We start from the raw sequence: 15,945 nt of genomic DNA, 5'->3' as shown, positions 1-15,945 counted from the left end.
AACGAACAAAAGGTCATAATACAGTTATTTTATTGTGAAGGGTTTGTTTCAATTCAGGACCTTTGGTTAGTTTCACAGAGAGGACATTTTATTGAGATGTAGAGGAACAATAAAATCAAGGCAGTAGTAATAAAATGTAAAATTTGAATTAAAAAACAAAACAAAACACACAACTCAAACCCCTCCAAAAAAAGAACAAATAAAAACTCGGGGTACATTGTTGAGAGGGTTCCTTAGTTTAACTACAGGTAATGGAGGTCCCTGTGGATCACAGCAGTCTTCCTCGGCACTCGGTGGAGCCGCAGCAGCAGAGCAGGACCTTACCCTCCACGCTGCCCACCTCGTAGTTATAGTCCCAGGTCAGCTCTGTGCCGGCCCGGATCCTCCTGCACGACGACACAAACGGTGATGTCAGTGCAAGAACAAAACGTTAAGATGTTGTTAGGTACATATTCATTAACGCAAATGTCTAATCAGCCAATCACATGGCAGCAACTCAATTCATTTAGGCTTGTAGATACAGTTGAGACAACATGCTGATGTTCAGACTGAGCATGGCACGGTTCTTGTTGCCAGCTGTGTTGGTTTGAGTGTTTCAGAAACTGCTGATCTTCTGAGTCATCAGATATTGATCTATTAGAGAAACTGTGTGATGCTATCATGTCAATATGGACCAGAATCTCTGAGGAATGTCTCCAGCATCTCGTTGTCATGAAGAATTAAAGCTGTTTTGAAGGGCAAAAGGGCAGAGCAACCTGCCCTTTTACCTTACAAAGGGCAAAGGGGAGCAAGGTGAAGTGGCCAGATGAGTCTTCATTGTACGTTCTAGCCTTGAAACTAATAGTGAGAGTGGTCGACTGCTTGTTACAGAGTTCCCAGTCTAATGCCTCTCTCTTTCCCTGCACACACTGAGCCACAAGTGCTGTTTAGGCAGGTGGCATAAATCCAGTCCATTGCTGATAGGAACACCTTTCTGCAACTGTAAAACTATTCCTGTATGATCCGATGGCAGGCCTAACAATGACACAGCAGCGCCACCCTAAGGTTGCATTCACACAGAAAACAACACAGCATCTGTTTTTCCACTCAAAACTCCAGCCTGTTTAACAGAAAGCAAACATTCAGAGTAGTGCAGTCTCAGTGTTAGACATGATTAAATAATATAATTAATAAAAAAAACTCATCAAGATAGTTATGGATGATGGCCTCTCGCCCTGTAAGAGAGAAATCCCCTAAAATAAAACGGCACATATGTTGAACTTTACTCAACTTTAAACACACCTTCCTGTCAGTTTATTTGTAAGGATAAAGACAAGAATTCTACTGTTTTGCAGGCATGTTCAAGTACAGAAAATCTTGGATAATCTTTTCCTCTGTTTCAAAACTCACTTGCTGGCAAAGAAGGCAACCCAGGGAAACCTCAAGTCATGCGTGTCTACAAACACATTCTGGACGAAAAGGTTCGGACTGCAGCTGTGCTGTAACACAAACAGAGAGCAGAGGTGACGACGTCAGAGGAAAGTAATCAGAGCGGCGCTCAAGTAACATAAAACGATCACACAGCAGCAGATTCATACGTTGAGATAACGTCCGAGGTTTCCTTCCAACTTGGCATCAATGATGTAACAGGACTCTTCCCCATCAAAGAACTGGCGGGTGTTTTTAGTGGGAGTGTTGTCTCCGCCTCCTCCCGTCTGCCCCTGCTGTCCTCCTTTACCTCCTCCCGGCCCTCCACCTCCAGGCACGCCTGTTTTTACCATCATCCCGTGGCTGTTTTTCAGGGCGATGCCACGAGTAGATTTCACAGCCACCTGCTTTTTAGTCACACCTGATCCAGATGTAAGAAAAGAGAAAACCAGTGGAAAGTTACGATAAGTGTGATGACAAACAAAAGCAATTCAAGCTAAGATAAATCTTTACTGTCATTGTACAGATCAGAGTGCTACATCTGATAATGCGTTAAGACCAGTTAAAACAATGAAACCGACAACCGACTCTTTACCTGGCGTTGCTTTCTCTTTGTCCTTGTTGTCATCGGATCCTGAGCTGATGGTCTGAACATCGTCACTGTCAGACAAAGTCATCACATCCTGCTTCTTCACCACTTCAGGCTTCACTGGACTGCAAGAGATAAAAAATGAAAGTCATCTCAACAGAAATGCTTTCCAGCAAAATGAGCTCAAGCACAAACGTGTGGAAGCAAACACGGTCTAAACACCAGTGTAAGCATGTTAGTGTGAAATCCAAACAAACCTCTTGTTATCTCCAGGTTCCTACGAAGAAAATAGAAAAGGAAGGGTTATTAATAATCACGCAACATGTTCATGAAGAAAAAGAGCCACCTTTTACCATTCAGCCTTTTCCTGTACTAAGATGAAAGTAGGACTACAGCTTTATTTCTGTGTATTCTGTATATTTCCAACATTACGTTGTCTTTAATAACCTTTTTAAGCCCCTGGCTCGTTAGCCAGGAAGCCACTTTGCTTTTTCCCGTCTCCTCTGGCATAGATGGTGGCTTGTCATCATCTGTTCCTCTGGCTGAGATGCTCATTCCATCTTTACTATCTTGACTCCCTGAGGCAGAGGAGGAGAGAGACAAGTGTAAAAATACAACACAGAAATCTTTCTGACAGAATTAATGAGGAAACACTGCAGGAAGTGAGGCCGAAAAGCTTAAATGTGTTTCATACAATCCGTACAAAGGTCGTCCCTAACTCCCACTGTGTGGGACACTTCCCACTTAACCAAAACTACACTCACATACACTATAATGCCAAAAGTATTCAAACAGTCATCCAAATCTTTGAAGTAAGGTGCACCAATCACTTTCATGACCACAGATGTGTAAAATCAAACACCTAGGCATGCAGACTGCTTCTCGGAATATTTGTGGGTCGCTCTCCTGAGCTCACTGAATTCCAGCGTGGTACTGTGATAAGATGATACCTTTACAAGTCCGCTCATGAAATTTTCTCACAACTAAATATTCCACAGTCGCTTGTTAGTGGATTTATAGCAAAGCGGAAGTGATTGGGAATGACAGCAACACAGAGCGGGGTCAGCGAATGCTGAAATTCTTAGTCCGCAGAGGTCCGCAACTTTCTCCATAGTCAGTCACTACAGACCTCCAAACTTCATGTGGCCTTCAGGTTCGCTCAAGAACAGTTCGTAGAGAGCTTTATGGACGGGTTTCCATGGCCCGAGCAGCCGCATTAAAGCCTTACGTCATATCCATGGGAATACAACACAGAAATCTTTCTGACAGAATTAATGAGGAAACACTGCAGGAAGTGAGGCCGAAAAGGCCTCACTTCCAACATTAAAATATTAAATCCTATAGATTAGGTATTGGACGTCCCTCAAGCTCATGTGTGCGGCAGAAGAGTGAATACTTTTGCCAGTATAGTGTATGCATTATAAGAATAACATAAGAAAACACTGTTGATTACTCCATCTCTAAGAAAAAAAAAAAAGACCCAAAACATAAAAAGCATTAAGTCACTGACAAATCTTCATAACGAAGCACACATACACAAACTCCTCATCTATCTAATGTGAACTGTCCTTTGTGTGAAACCCGTTACACTACAAAGATGCAGCTGGCTCACCTTCCTTGTTGCCTTTGACCTGCCCACGTGTGGTGTAACTCCTCCACACCGAGCTGGAGCTGTAGTAGCTGTCCTTCACAAACGTGTCATCTGAACTGTCGCTTTCATCTTCACTCTTAGACTCTTTGTCCTCATCCTCATTGCTGTCGCCTGACGAGCTCGAGCTTTGGGCTGTAAGAAAAAAAGAAATGTGAGAAATTATATGGAGAATAAGAAGCTCAACACCACTTTGATCTCTCGTGTTTGGATTTAGACTTACTCTTCTTAGCTGGTCGCCCCACAGGGTTAGCTGACACTAAAGCAGAGGGCTGGATTTTTATCCTGGATACGTCCACGCCGCTTCCCTCGCTGTCTGAACAGTGAGCCTCGCTCTCATAGCCCTCCTTAAAGTTCTCCACACTCTCTATGTGGTCCAGGTTAGCAAAATACTCATCACCCATCTCAAGACCTTCTTTGTCAGCAAAGTCATCTGTCAGGATTTTACCTGGTGAAGCGGCAGGAAAAAAGGCAAATAATTAAGTCCTCTTGCAATAAAGTCATCACCTGAATTTAAAGTACGCTGCCTCACCAGCATAAATGCACACAAATGAGCCTTTAGCTACATCATCCAGACATCTGATTCCCCAGCCTTTGTTCTGGGTCTTGAAGAGTTGGAGACGGACCTGCAGGCCGTGCTGCACCAGCCGGTTGGTGCACATCTGAGCGTTACATTTGCATCTTTTATTACACTCATAGATCCTGAGAGAGAGAACGGGTAACAAGAAGAAAGAAGAGATAAGTGCCTCTGAAGAAAGACGGCCCAATAAACTCAACAGTAATTATGGTCTCGTGAGGTACTAAGGGGAATGAGGGTTCAGTATTGTTGTTCAGTGTCTCACCCTGTGGGCAGGCACTCCTCCAATCGTTTGTACGAATATCCTGCGTTTGGGTTGATCTGTCCCCCCGGTGTACAACCTGTAGCCTGAAGGGTCAGCTGGTGGCAGGAGCATTTGGATCTGTAATTATGTGATAACAGGTATTAAAACTCAAAGACACATCCTCAGAGCTCTAGAAGTGGGAAAAATATGAAAAAGAGAAAGAAAGAAAAAGCTGCTTCACTAACTTGTCCTGACAGCCGTCGGTGCAATCGCAGCCGACAAGGAAGTCTGCACTGGTGTTGATAAACACGCCATCTTCAGGAATACGCTCTTTACCTTAAAGAGAGGACAACATGATCTATTAGCCTGTCATTACAAAGTAACTTTGCATTAATGTGGTGTCGGAGTCATTTTTAAAAATGAATTTTCACATTAACAGTACTCTTCACATTAAGTCTTAGTATGAGCTGCTGAGTTATTGACTTCAAAAGAAAATCACAGTCGAAAAAGTGAACATCACATCATATAATATCACAAGAAATCATAAAGTTTTCCTAAAGGGTTTTTATCCACATATTATGCATAATTTATTCATTTTTTGTTAACCTGTAGTGTATTTCACATCGTGGTTCACTTTTTTGTGAAAAACTTAACACAACAGATGAATCAATAGCGACTAGAACCACCTTTATCAGCAATAACTTGTTGCTTCTTGTTTTTCTATGACGTCATCAGTCCCTGACATCTATGTGGAAGAATTTTGGCCCACTCATGTTTCCAGTATTGCTTCAGTTCTTTGAGGTTTGCCTGTATTTCACTGCGACACAGCATCACTGCTTGTTGTTTTTCTTTTTCAGCCATTCTGTTGCAGATTTGTTCCTGTACTTGGGATCATCTGCATCAGAACAGTGATAGCCTTTTCGCTCTTACCTCCTATGGGAGCAGTAAGTGCATACTTAAGTTTTCATACGACACTATGCATTCTGTGAAAACTTGTGCTTTACTCGACTTAGATTTTCAGTAACCCTGTTAACAGTATACTGTAATGAGAATGTAGGGTGTCATAATGAATGAAAATTGATGTTATAACCAAATTAAAAATGACTTTGTTGGTGTTGTGTCTTGGCTCATATGTCATCATCTCATATGTACACCTACTACTTTCCAAGACCACTGAAAATGCTCTGTTAGTTGCCATTTAAAACAAAGATTTGTCCTTAAACCCAAAATCCCACCCTCAACAGAAAAACAGTCTCTGTCCCTTTATTATGATTTCAGTGTTGTTCTTACTGTAAGTTACTTCAGGAGCAGAGCTGTTATCAATCTCATTGACACAGGAAAGTGGAATATCCTCCTTTCCTGCCGTGATGTCTGGAATGTAATAAAAGGGCCTTTGTGGCTGGAAGGGACGATCGACGAGCACGTAGGGGTCCAGGCAAAACATCTCTAAGAATATAAAGTCACAGTTCGTCTGGAAGAGGTACTGCTGGATCTCGGCCATGTTACGCAAGCAAAGTCCACACGGAGCCTTGTAGATGACGTGGAAAGACATCTGAGGAGTGGACATGCAAAAGGTAAGGGTTACCTATAAATACAAAAAAAAAAGAAATACATTTGAAAGTCGTCAATCATGTTGATGTTCCTTATCACCTTGCGGTTGACTTTGCGCCGTCCCGTCATGCGTCTGAAGTCATACAGCAAAGGTGTGAGGAGCGGGTTCTTCCCTCTGTGCATGCTTGTTGTTGCGGGCCGGACGCGCTTCAGACAGGCAGGCTGACATGTGTGCGCCAGATAGAAGATGCGGTCGGTCGGGGCGCGATACGCCGGCTGGTGTGGGACCTGGGCCACTGCGTGGGGAATAGCAGCAGGGACTGTAGTCAGCGGGGTCATTTGTCTCTGATACGTTTGTGTGAACGTGGGCGCCACAGGGTTTGGGGCATTCAGCGCTCTTCCGCTGTGGATTGACAGGCAAACAGGGAAAAGACAGAGAGTGAAGTTAATGCTTTCTGTGCTGAAAAACATGGCTAGTTTAATGAACACAAGGTGAACTCACCCTGAGAGGTTGCTGTTAGTGGATGTAAGAGACTGCGTGACTTTAGAGGCATGTGTGCCGCCCACCCCAGGAACAAATGGAGAAGTACTCTTTCGGGCCATCTGATGTTTATTCCTTCAAGTCAGTGAACAGGGGGAAAAATGCACAAATAGTCAGTTAAAGGAAAAAACAATCCAACCCCTCTGCATTTCTATACTTTGATTCTTAATATTAGCTGCTTCTTAAGGGATGATGTTTAAAGGTTCAGATGAGTTACACGGGCAGAGCTGTGTAACTCATCTGAACCTTTAAACATCATCCCTTAATAAGCAGCTAGCCCATCTAGGTTAAGCCATCACAGTTCACAGGTTACTGGCTGTAAAACGATTAAAGTGACCTGGATAGGTGAAAATTCATTAGGCATTCAATGTGTTTTACTAACAAGTTTTAATAAAATCTGATCAATATTTTAGGAGGAGAAGCAATTCTTGGGAGTTTGCATACGCTCATCAGTCCTTCAGCTGTTCTTTAGGTCAATTTATTTGCTGCAAACTTTTAAACCTTTATCTTTCACTTTAAAACTCCAGACTCATGATGTCCCAACACGTATTCGAACATAGCTGACCAGACAGCGATTGCTCTATGATGTTTGGTATGGAGATGTGAGGGCAGATTTACGAGAAATTTAATTACAAAAAAAGCACAACTTTTATAAATTATCTGTAAAACTAACCACACCTACAAGCGCAATTTGGGGATTGTGTTTGCCATTTTACCCCCTTTAGTAAATTTGGCCCATGGAGAATAAAATTAGGGTCATTATTTTTTGTAGGAAATGATTCAAATAATGTAAAATAATAATAATAATAACAATAACTACTATCCTTATATTATGGTAGTCATTTAAATGGTGGTATCTTGGACTCTCTTGGGTTCATTATATCTGTTTTCTAGTTTTTCTTTCCACCCTATCTCTGGGAGGAAACCCACACAGAAAGACACCGACCAATCAGGAGGCTCAAACCACAAACCTTGTTGACATGATGTGACAGTACCACCTCGCCCACCTGCTGATAATCCTGTTAATCTAAAAAGATTTGTGTTCTCTTTTGAGCTCAAGTACAAATACATAAATCTAATCCCATGCTGACTGAGGAAGCGAGTCACACCATGTAACAATCCCACCCACACATTTCTTTTCATTTAGAAACATGTCACATCATGTTGGTGAAATAAAAACCTCATTAAAATCTGCAACATTGCAATCAGCAAATAAAACGCTTTGTAAAATATTATAAATCTAATAAAATGGAATTGTTATCTCACATGAATTAAGAGTTTCTCGGCTTCTTATTATACGTTTTACTTACTTTACAAGATTCTTGTTTTAATTCAAACTGGCATGAAGCTCCAACTCTAAATTTCCCTCAACTTTTACTTTTTTTGAGCCGAATAAAGCCGACATGTTTATAAGCATCACTCACTGTGGCAGAGGCTGTGGAGGAAGCGCGGGCTGAGGGCTTTGTTGAGGTTGCAGCGGCTGTGGGCGCTGCTGAAGCTGTGCTGTTGGTGAACTCTGGCTGGTCGAGGGCTGCGGCGCTTTGACCGGAGACGCTCCAACATGCCCGTCACTGGTGTACTGAACTACTGGGCCTTTGCTCCTCAACGCCCCTGCAGACAGAAAAACGGAACAAGTCAAATTAGAAAGAAGCACAAACAGAAAATCGCTAGTGAGTGGTGAACGCTTGGGTTTTTACCCATGTTAGGTCTTGTCCTCTGCTGGCCAGCTAGCTTCTTCTCCTGGGTGTTGGCTGTGGTCATCTTCAGATTGAACATCGGCTCCAGCCTGGTGGAGCCTCTGTAGATCCACTCACTCCTCTTATCATCCTGTCAACAGCGGGCAACACAGACAGTTTAGCCTCCCAGCTGCTAAGGTGTCTGGTGACTTTTTAATCAAGGACTCAAACGGTGTAGTTTTCATTTGTAAATCCATAAGGAGGCGTGCCATGATACACCTCTATTCACAATAATGGCAATAATTAATTTGTAATTATTAGCAAATGTCATTTTTATCATCGTTTACATGTTGAAAGGTTGAATGCCGTATGCAGCTGAAGAAAAAAGAAGCCGACTGCCTCACGGACTAAGCTGAACTTTAGTCAAAATTAAATTGAAAGTAGTGTGCGTTTTAGGCTGATGCATTTTATCTAGTAGCAAAGTTTTAATTAGAAGAATTCAAACTCAAATATTTCACTGCAGAGTAATTAAATGGGGGATTTAACCATTTATCCCTTTTATTAATCTGATCTTATCTTATACATCATTACATTTTGCAAGTCCATGCAGATTTGTTTTGGCCAAATATTGCTCATAAATGGCTCTTTGGAGAAAACTCTCCGCTATCATAGAATTAGGCCTGTGCCAGCCTATATTGCTCTGGCAAGTATGATTTACAGGCGACTTTGCACTATGCACAAGCAAACATCCTCTTAGGTAAATTAAGTAGGGTAGTAAAGTATATAGATTTTTTAATGCAGAGATGGGTCATTGCAAGTGAGATGTGAGAGAATTTGGATGCATTTGTTTTTTTATCTAGTTTCTGTGCTGTGTGACTTATTGTTTCCATTGACTACGAGTCAGGAATAAAGATTGATTGATCATTGACTAAATCAGTGCTATTTATAGTGCAAACATACCAAGAAGAGGATCTTCACCAAGCTGCCATCCACCTCCTCCACTTTGCTCTTCCACCACGTTCCCTCCCACTCTGTCTTGATTATCTGGCCAACCTTTAGGAGAACCATTGGCCTGCTGGGATATGCAGTTATGTATTCCTCGATAAAATCTCGACATGATGCATCCTCTATGTCCTCCCAAGTATGCCTTACTGTAAAAACCAGAACAAAAACTCTTAAAAATCAAATATTCCAGTAAGTGCTACTTATTTTCTCTTTTAGATAAACAAAAAAATTTGAGAGAAGGGCTCTTACATGGTCGGCAAACTGGGTAGAGCTCAGGCAGCGTCACATATGAAGCATACCCATCATCAAAGAAGATCAGAAACCTGAAACATGTGCAAAGGCCTTTATAAAGAAACCCAGGCAATCAGCACCCCACAGCTCTTCAGATTTTTGACCATCTAACCCACCTCATGCGGTTCTTGTTGTTGGGCATCTCTGCTACTATTCCAGCATAGAGCCACACCAGGTTTCCATCCTTATACTTGGCGACTACACGAGCACCAACGTACAGACTCTCCAGGGTAGGGTTATAGTCAAAAGCCACATGATTTCCAGACAGCAGACTCTTGCCTTTATCAAACTTGACTTTATACTTGAATGTACCATTTCCTGAAGACAGACAGAGGGTGTGGAGCATTAAAGACAAAGCAGACACAGCCCATGGAGTAAGAACCTGGCAGAAAAGGAAAATGATAACACACCAACTGGGTTGATAGCAACGAGGGTGCCTTTGTGCCACGTCTTGGTGCGCTTCTTTCCCAGAATGCTCATCCAGATTCTGAGCTCATCTTCTGGCATTTTGGGGTTTGGTTGGCCTGCAGACTGAGATGCTTGAGATATAAACACGGCAGGTGGTGAGCTGTGGCTACCTAAAGGGCAGAAGAGCAAAACACATTAGAATCAGTATTTCAACAAAAGCCTGAAGAACGCAGCAGCACTTCAGTGTGTTTACCTGACTGAGTTGAGGGCGGTACTGGGGAACGGAGCAATGCCGCACTGAGTGGTGGCTTGCTGACCATTTGGACCAATTTCTGCACCTGCTGGGAGGTTTTCTGCAGCACTGTGGAAGTTTCCTTTACCTGGCATTAGAAATAAAAAAGACACTTTAGCTTAAAATGGGGCTTTGGGGGATGGTGCGTGTGAGCACGACTGGTAATGTCTATTGAAGGAAAAGTTTTTTTCTTGTCAGTTTGATAAACAAAAATGTATTTTAAGTCTGGCTAAAACTCCACTTAATATGTGGAACTATATTTTTTTTTAACCACTGTCCAGGTGATTTTCTTTTCCCAAAGTTGTTCACATGCAGGAAAATCTCTGGTCCTGTCCGAGGTGTACTCTACCTCTTGCCTAATGACAGATCAGACAGGCTGTCCTAGAAGCTCTTTTTCTAGTTATAAAATAAAAAATTAGTGACAAGCTATGAAGGAAATTGTTTCGGTTAATCTGGATTAAATCCAGCAAGAGAGACAGTGTTTTGCTTTTCTCAGAGGCTTTATTGGTCACGTCCACCAATCCATTTGTTAGATGTCAGGAAAAACTGAACCAGCTAAGAGCTATCAATCAGCAAAATGAAAATAATTCAACCGATCAACTCTCCTCAAACAGACAGATATAACAGATCAATACAGCAATGCTCTCACCACTGGATCTTTGACTGGAGTTAGAGGCTTCTTCGGCGGAACCACTGAAAATGAAGGATGGAAGAAAAACAAATAATTATTAGGCATAATCACTCCATTACATACATGCATATTCATAACTAAACAGCCCGACTTACAACAGCCAACAGCAATAACGTCATCGTCGTCGTCATCGTCTATCTCGATGACTTCAGAGGACAACATGGCTCCGCCTCCCTCGTCCTCCGAGCTGCTCTCTCGGTAGACGAGGCCGTTCTTTCGGTAAGTTGCCTTCACCAGTTTCTCACACTCCAGTACAGACCTGAGGAAGAGGAGGGAGGAAAGAAGTGAGCGGAAAGTGTAGAAGAGTTCGTTTGTAGACCAATAAAGACACAGCGTTTGATGAAAATAAAAGAAATATCTTAATTCCCGCTCACTGGTTGGCATCACGGAGAAGCTTCTCTGTCCGAGCCTCCTCCTCCTCTTTCTGCTCCACCCATTCCTTCAGTTCTGACAACTGAGTCTTTTTCTTCTGCACAATCTCGCTCTTCTCCACAGCTTCTTCAATCCATTTCTTCAGCTCGTCCAAAGAAACACCCAACTCTTCCTCCAGACTGGAGTCCCAGCCGTCCACCTCCATTCTGAGAAAGGAGCACAGAAACATGTCGGTGTGTATTTATTACTCCTTCTTCCAAAGATTCCTTTACATTTGCCCGTTAACGTTCTCTCGCACACAACGTAGGATTTTTCAAGACTGACATTGATATTTGGTGATAAAAACTAGAATATTCTGATATTTCAGCTGATATGTTGCTTTTTTTCTTTCAGACACATGACACATAACAAATACTGAGGAAATTCGCTTATGTGTAGTTAATCATTTACTTGTGCAACAAAAATTGAGTTTCCATATGTAACTATTACATTACTGAGTTTGTAATGTGCTGTTTTTCATGATCACGCCTATAAAGTACCACATTTATCACATCAACACACACACAAACAGTAACCACCAGTGCATCTCTGATCCTCCGTCTCTATCAGCACTCAGGTGCTCTTTGAGGCGAGTCCAGCTGTGCCTGGGAAATTTGTGTCAACCAAACAGTAATACTGTAACTGCACAGAAAGTCATGAATGAAATTTAAATTCACTGTGTTACTACACACCAAAGGCCCTGACTGACACCTTAAACTTGATACAGAAGAGAATAACACTGTGAGGAGGTGAAACTGATCATCCTCTTGTGTGGAGAAAACCACATACACACAAACTGTCAAGAGGAACTACTCCAACAGTCAACACGGTACCGAGGAAGTTAAAGAGACACCTGGAAACCTGAGATCCTTCTGAGAGAAACTTTGCCTACTGTAAAGTGTTGGCTCCAATTCAGACTGACCAGGAAAGTTTGTTGGATTGTGAGGAAGTGTCTGATAAGGATACACATGTAAGCTATAAGCTAATGGAGCTGAAATCACAGCCAAAGCTCATAACTCCAGGTAACATAAATGCTGTTTTCTGCAGATATGAGCTGGTGTGCATGCTTGTGCAGTGCATGTTTGCAGCATTCGCTTCACCTTAGCATACAGAAGCCTACATGTTCCTCTGTGGCGAAGACAGAACAATTAAAAACATCAGCGAGAAGCAAATTTTAAAACTGATTTGACGGTGCAGTTGATGCTGGGCATGCTCACATGAGTTGAAAATGCGACTATAACATGTCACGGCTGGCTTTGTTTATATGCTACTTCAAATTAGAACCTACTGTTCGGATAAAAGCAGCAAAGAAAGAAGCAGTTTGTAGTAATAGCACATGTAATTATTTTAAAGTTAAATGTTTAATCGCCAGTTTAAATGATTATACAGCAGCTGCATAAGTGAATACACTAAGCTGCTACTGGATAGCATGCAGGGAGATGCACTGAATTAAAAATCCACTTAAATGATTTCAATTATTTCCAGTTTTACCCTAGCCTTGCTGCTGACCGTCAAAACTGCATTTGCGTTTTATTCAGTTGCAGAGGAGCTGAGAGAAGCCACACAAGAGCAGGACACACGGGAGCGCAGGCTAGCTCGTTAGCCTAGCATAGAAAATGTCTCATCTGCTGAATAAGTGAAGCCTGCGACTGGAAAAACCAACAAACTTGCGTGCCGTGAAGCTGCAGTCAAAGAAACGCCTGCGCCTACGTGTAAAATTTCTCTCAGAAACAGGACTCACCCTTCAACGGTTTCCATCCTCTTGGCTCCCAAATATTTGGCTAACTAGCCAATGCTACCGGCTAGCTACAATGGGGAGTGCATGCTTTGTTTGTCAGGGAAACCGAGGTAGGCGGTGTTAGCTCGCTTGATACGTTCGGGTCAAACCCGCCCAAACGGGTTACCCAGGTTTAAGAAAAGTGCAGTCCGGCACACGGGACGCAGAGAGATATCCCTCCTCCAAGATCCCATAAAAATATGAAACAAAGAACGGATTTATTTAGGACAACAGTTATATTTTCAATCGTTGCCTGGTTTTTGTGTTTCTCTTTACATAAATACAGACATTTCCATCATGAATATATACTGAATAGGGCCAGAAACTACGAAAATGAAGGGTCACTGAGTTGAAATTTCCTGGGGAGGACCACAAAACTCCCAGAGGCCTTCTTTTCATCATGATAAAAAAAAAAAATCTGCTCCAAAAGTCCTAAAACAAACAAACAAAAAATCAAGCCATTGTAACGTTTTTATTTAATGAATAAAATTGCATCATCGTTTTAGTATAAGTGCAGTCAAGCTTTACAAACACTGCATGTGTGATTCAGCTAACTGTGTGAATGTGCACAGAAATTGCTTTAGACAACGATCTCATGGAGTGTTTCCATGCAGGAACTTTGAAATGTTTTAATTACGTCAGGTCACTTTATTAGGTATGCTGGTTAGACTGCTAAATAACCCAGATATCACACAATAATATGGTCAAGATGCAGAAGTTCAAACTGAGCATCAAATGGAGAAGAAAGGTCACAACATGAAAGCATGTGTTCTATCAACAGTGTAGGCTGCTGCTGGTGGTGTAATGGGGTGGGGGATATTTTCTTGGCACACTTTGTGCCCCTTAGTATTAACGGAGCATAGTTTGTATACCACAGCCTACCTGGGTCTTGCCAATTCCTTTGTGACTGCAGTATACCCAATTTTCCAATGGCTGTTTCCAGCAGGATAACACACCATATCACAAAGTTGACAGTGAGTTCACTGCACTCAAATGACTCAAATAGTCACCAGATCTCAGTCCAATAGAGATGTGATGAAATGGGAGACTCGCCTCATTGATTTGCAGTAAACAAATCTGGATCAGCAGCAACTGTGCGATGCTATCACATTAAGATGGATAAAAATTTAGAGTAATGTTTCCAGCACCTTGTTGAATCTATGCCATGAAAAATTAAGGTAGATCTGAAGACAAAAGAGGGTCCAACCCAACCCAGTAGTAGCAAGGTGTACCTAATAAGGTGTCTGGTGAGTGCAAAGCAATTATATAATTAACTTTGGACTGTTAGAATGAGTTCGTCTCTCCTGACAGGATCACTGGGTGTGAATTCCTGTATTTGAAAGAGTGGCTGGAAGCGGCAAAGCATCACTGTAACACAAACTAAACGAAAGGAAACAAAAACAATAAACTTGTGAAAAATATTAAAAACCTAGAATTTTAAAGGTTGGCTTTAACAGATTGTGAAGTCAGTTTGTGAAATACATCCGGAAGGCTATGTGAGCTGAATATTCACATCATGTTTATTATAAAAACCACTGTGGACAAAGAGAAGCTTTTCAGTTTTTCTTCCACATAGACACCATCATCGACTTACTGACACCTGCTACAAGCTAACTTACTTCCACAATTTCTTCAATAATAAGTCGTTTGCACGAGAGTTTGCGCAAACAGCTCAAAAACATCGTGTGGCAGAATTTGGGGAATGAACTGAACATCTGTTTTGCATTGAGAACATCTGCGCTCTATTATCGTGGAAGGGAGGGGATTTGCTTTTGTTGCAATTAAGCAGCTTTTCACAGTGTACTTTCTGGTACAATGAACAGATTCCACTTCATTCTTAAGAATCACCCGAGACTTATTGAACTGTTTTTCCCCCTCATAATTTGTCCTAGCATTAAAAAGCTATGAGATATTTACAGAAACATGTGGGGCACTAATGCATGTTTCAACAAATCACATTATGAAACATGTTCTACATTTTAGATGGACGCTTACATGATTAGAAGGTGCAGATGCTGTTGGCATAAGTCTATCCTGCTGCCGTAGGGTAGAAGCTTTATAAAAGTTCAAAGAGGGTCTCAAACCGCTCAGCCCCCTCACTCATTCACAAAAAATGCCTGAAAATATTCTGTGGCATGTAGGATTTTATTTCTGTTATCCCATCTGTACAGCTTGAACCGGTCTCTGGTCTCCATCACTCCTCCGTTTCCTCCTCCTGGTATGTCGTTTCAGAGATTGCGCTGTAAGGGTCCAGCACCATCTGAGCACAGCGGATGATGGTCACCAACAAGAAAAAGCAGAGGAGGAAGAAGAAGAAGAGGGCAAACCCGAGATCTACATCCACATCCAGCCTGGCCACAGGGAGGGCTGGAGGGTCCATGTTGAAATATCCAAATAAATCCAAAGTTTATCTGCTTCACAGTTCTCTTCTCATCTGTTGGCTTCGATAAAAGTGCCTCCTTCAGTTCGTCACGTATCATCCAACTCTTCTTCTGTCTTGGCTGATTTTCCTCTCTGCGCTGACACCTAACGTCCTCGTCCCGAAGATAAGATTTACTGATGGACACACGGAGCTCCATTTGGCTACCGTGTCCTCTATGCATAGTTAATAAGGAGTTTGGTAACAATCAGGCCGTTCCTGAGATTAGGACACCCAGGCATCTCTTTAGGACATGAGGCCTTTACAGGAGATTACACCCGCGTAGGATCTCAGTTCTCAGCGCAAGGTGTAGATAGATGACAACAAGGAAGAAATTGTGGCTGTACACAGTTTTGTTTTGTTTTCTTTTAATCTTGCTCAAGTGAAGTGAGCAGATTGAAATCCTCCAATCTGCTGT

The 15,945-nt window shown here is 42.1% G+C and overlaps 2 protein-coding genes across 3 annotated transcripts; both read right to left on the bottom strand.

Annotated features, from left to right (window-relative positions):
- Nucleotides 1-13: 13 nt before the first annotated feature.
- setdb1b (SET domain bifurcated histone lysine methyltransferase 1b) lies at nucleotides 14-13,280 on the bottom strand. 2 transcript variants are annotated; one of them, XM_004541217.5, is made up of 25 exons: nucleotides 13,073-13,280; nucleotides 11,295-11,498; nucleotides 11,016-11,179; nucleotides 10,879-10,922; nucleotides 10,191-10,317; nucleotides 9,940-10,107; nucleotides 9,646-9,847; nucleotides 9,488-9,561; nucleotides 9,194-9,384; nucleotides 8,255-8,384; nucleotides 7,982-8,168; nucleotides 6,519-6,632; nucleotides 6,116-6,419; nucleotides 5,756-6,017; nucleotides 4,711-4,801; nucleotides 4,487-4,603; nucleotides 4,177-4,346; nucleotides 3,868-4,092; nucleotides 3,609-3,779; nucleotides 2,444-2,574; nucleotides 2,254-2,273; nucleotides 2,003-2,121; nucleotides 1,578-1,828; nucleotides 1,390-1,478; nucleotides 14-386 (listed from the first exon to the last, which is right to left on the bottom strand). In XM_004541217.5, exons 1-25 carry the CDS (start codon nucleotides 13,087-13,089, stop codon nucleotides 269-271), a joined length of 3,690 nt encoding a protein of 1,229 aa, XP_004541274.1. In that variant the 5' UTR covers nucleotides 13,090-13,280; the 3' UTR covers nucleotides 14-268. The 2 variants fall into 2 exon arrangements, with proteins under 2 accessions (XP_004541274.1, XP_004541275.1); XM_004541218.4 differs by lacking the exon at nucleotides 13,073-13,280 and adding an exon at nucleotides 12,823-13,040.
- A 2,022-nt stretch (nucleotides 13,281-15,302) lies between these two features.
- LOC143421006 (cortexin domain-containing 1 protein) lies at nucleotides 15,303-15,498 on the bottom strand. Its single transcript, XM_076889644.1, has one exon. It carries the CDS (start codon nucleotides 15,486-15,488, stop codon nucleotides 15,303-15,305), a length of 186 nt encoding a protein of 61 aa, XP_076745759.1. The 5' UTR covers nucleotides 15,489-15,498.
- Nucleotides 15,499-15,945: the final 447 nt, after the last annotated feature.

This window comes from Maylandia zebra, linkage group LG11, assembly GCF_041146795.1.
Source record: "Maylandia zebra isolate NMK-2024a linkage group LG11, Mzebra_GT3a, whole genome shotgun sequence".
Taxonomy (NCBI): Eukaryota; Metazoa; Chordata; class Actinopteri; order Cichliformes; family Cichlidae; genus Maylandia; species Maylandia zebra.
This window is presented reverse-complemented; position numbering and strand designations above follow the sequence as displayed.

Excerpts from the sequence above, each read along its gene's own strand:
- setdb1b (XM_004541217.5), bottom strand. Across the intron at positions 2,122-2,253 it reads GAACCTGGAGATAACAAGAG|TCCAGTGAAGCCTGAAGTGG; the intron begins GTTTGTTTGGAT and ends TATCTCTTGCAG. Across the intron at positions 1,479-1,577 it reads ACCTCGGACGTTATCTCAAC|CACAGCTGCAGTCCGAACCT; the intron begins GTATGAATCTGC and ends TTTGTGTTACAG.
- LOC143421006 (XM_076889644.1), bottom strand. The coding sequence starts at position 15,488 with ATGGACCCTCCAGCCCTCCCTGTGGCCAGGCTGGATGTGGATGTAGAT.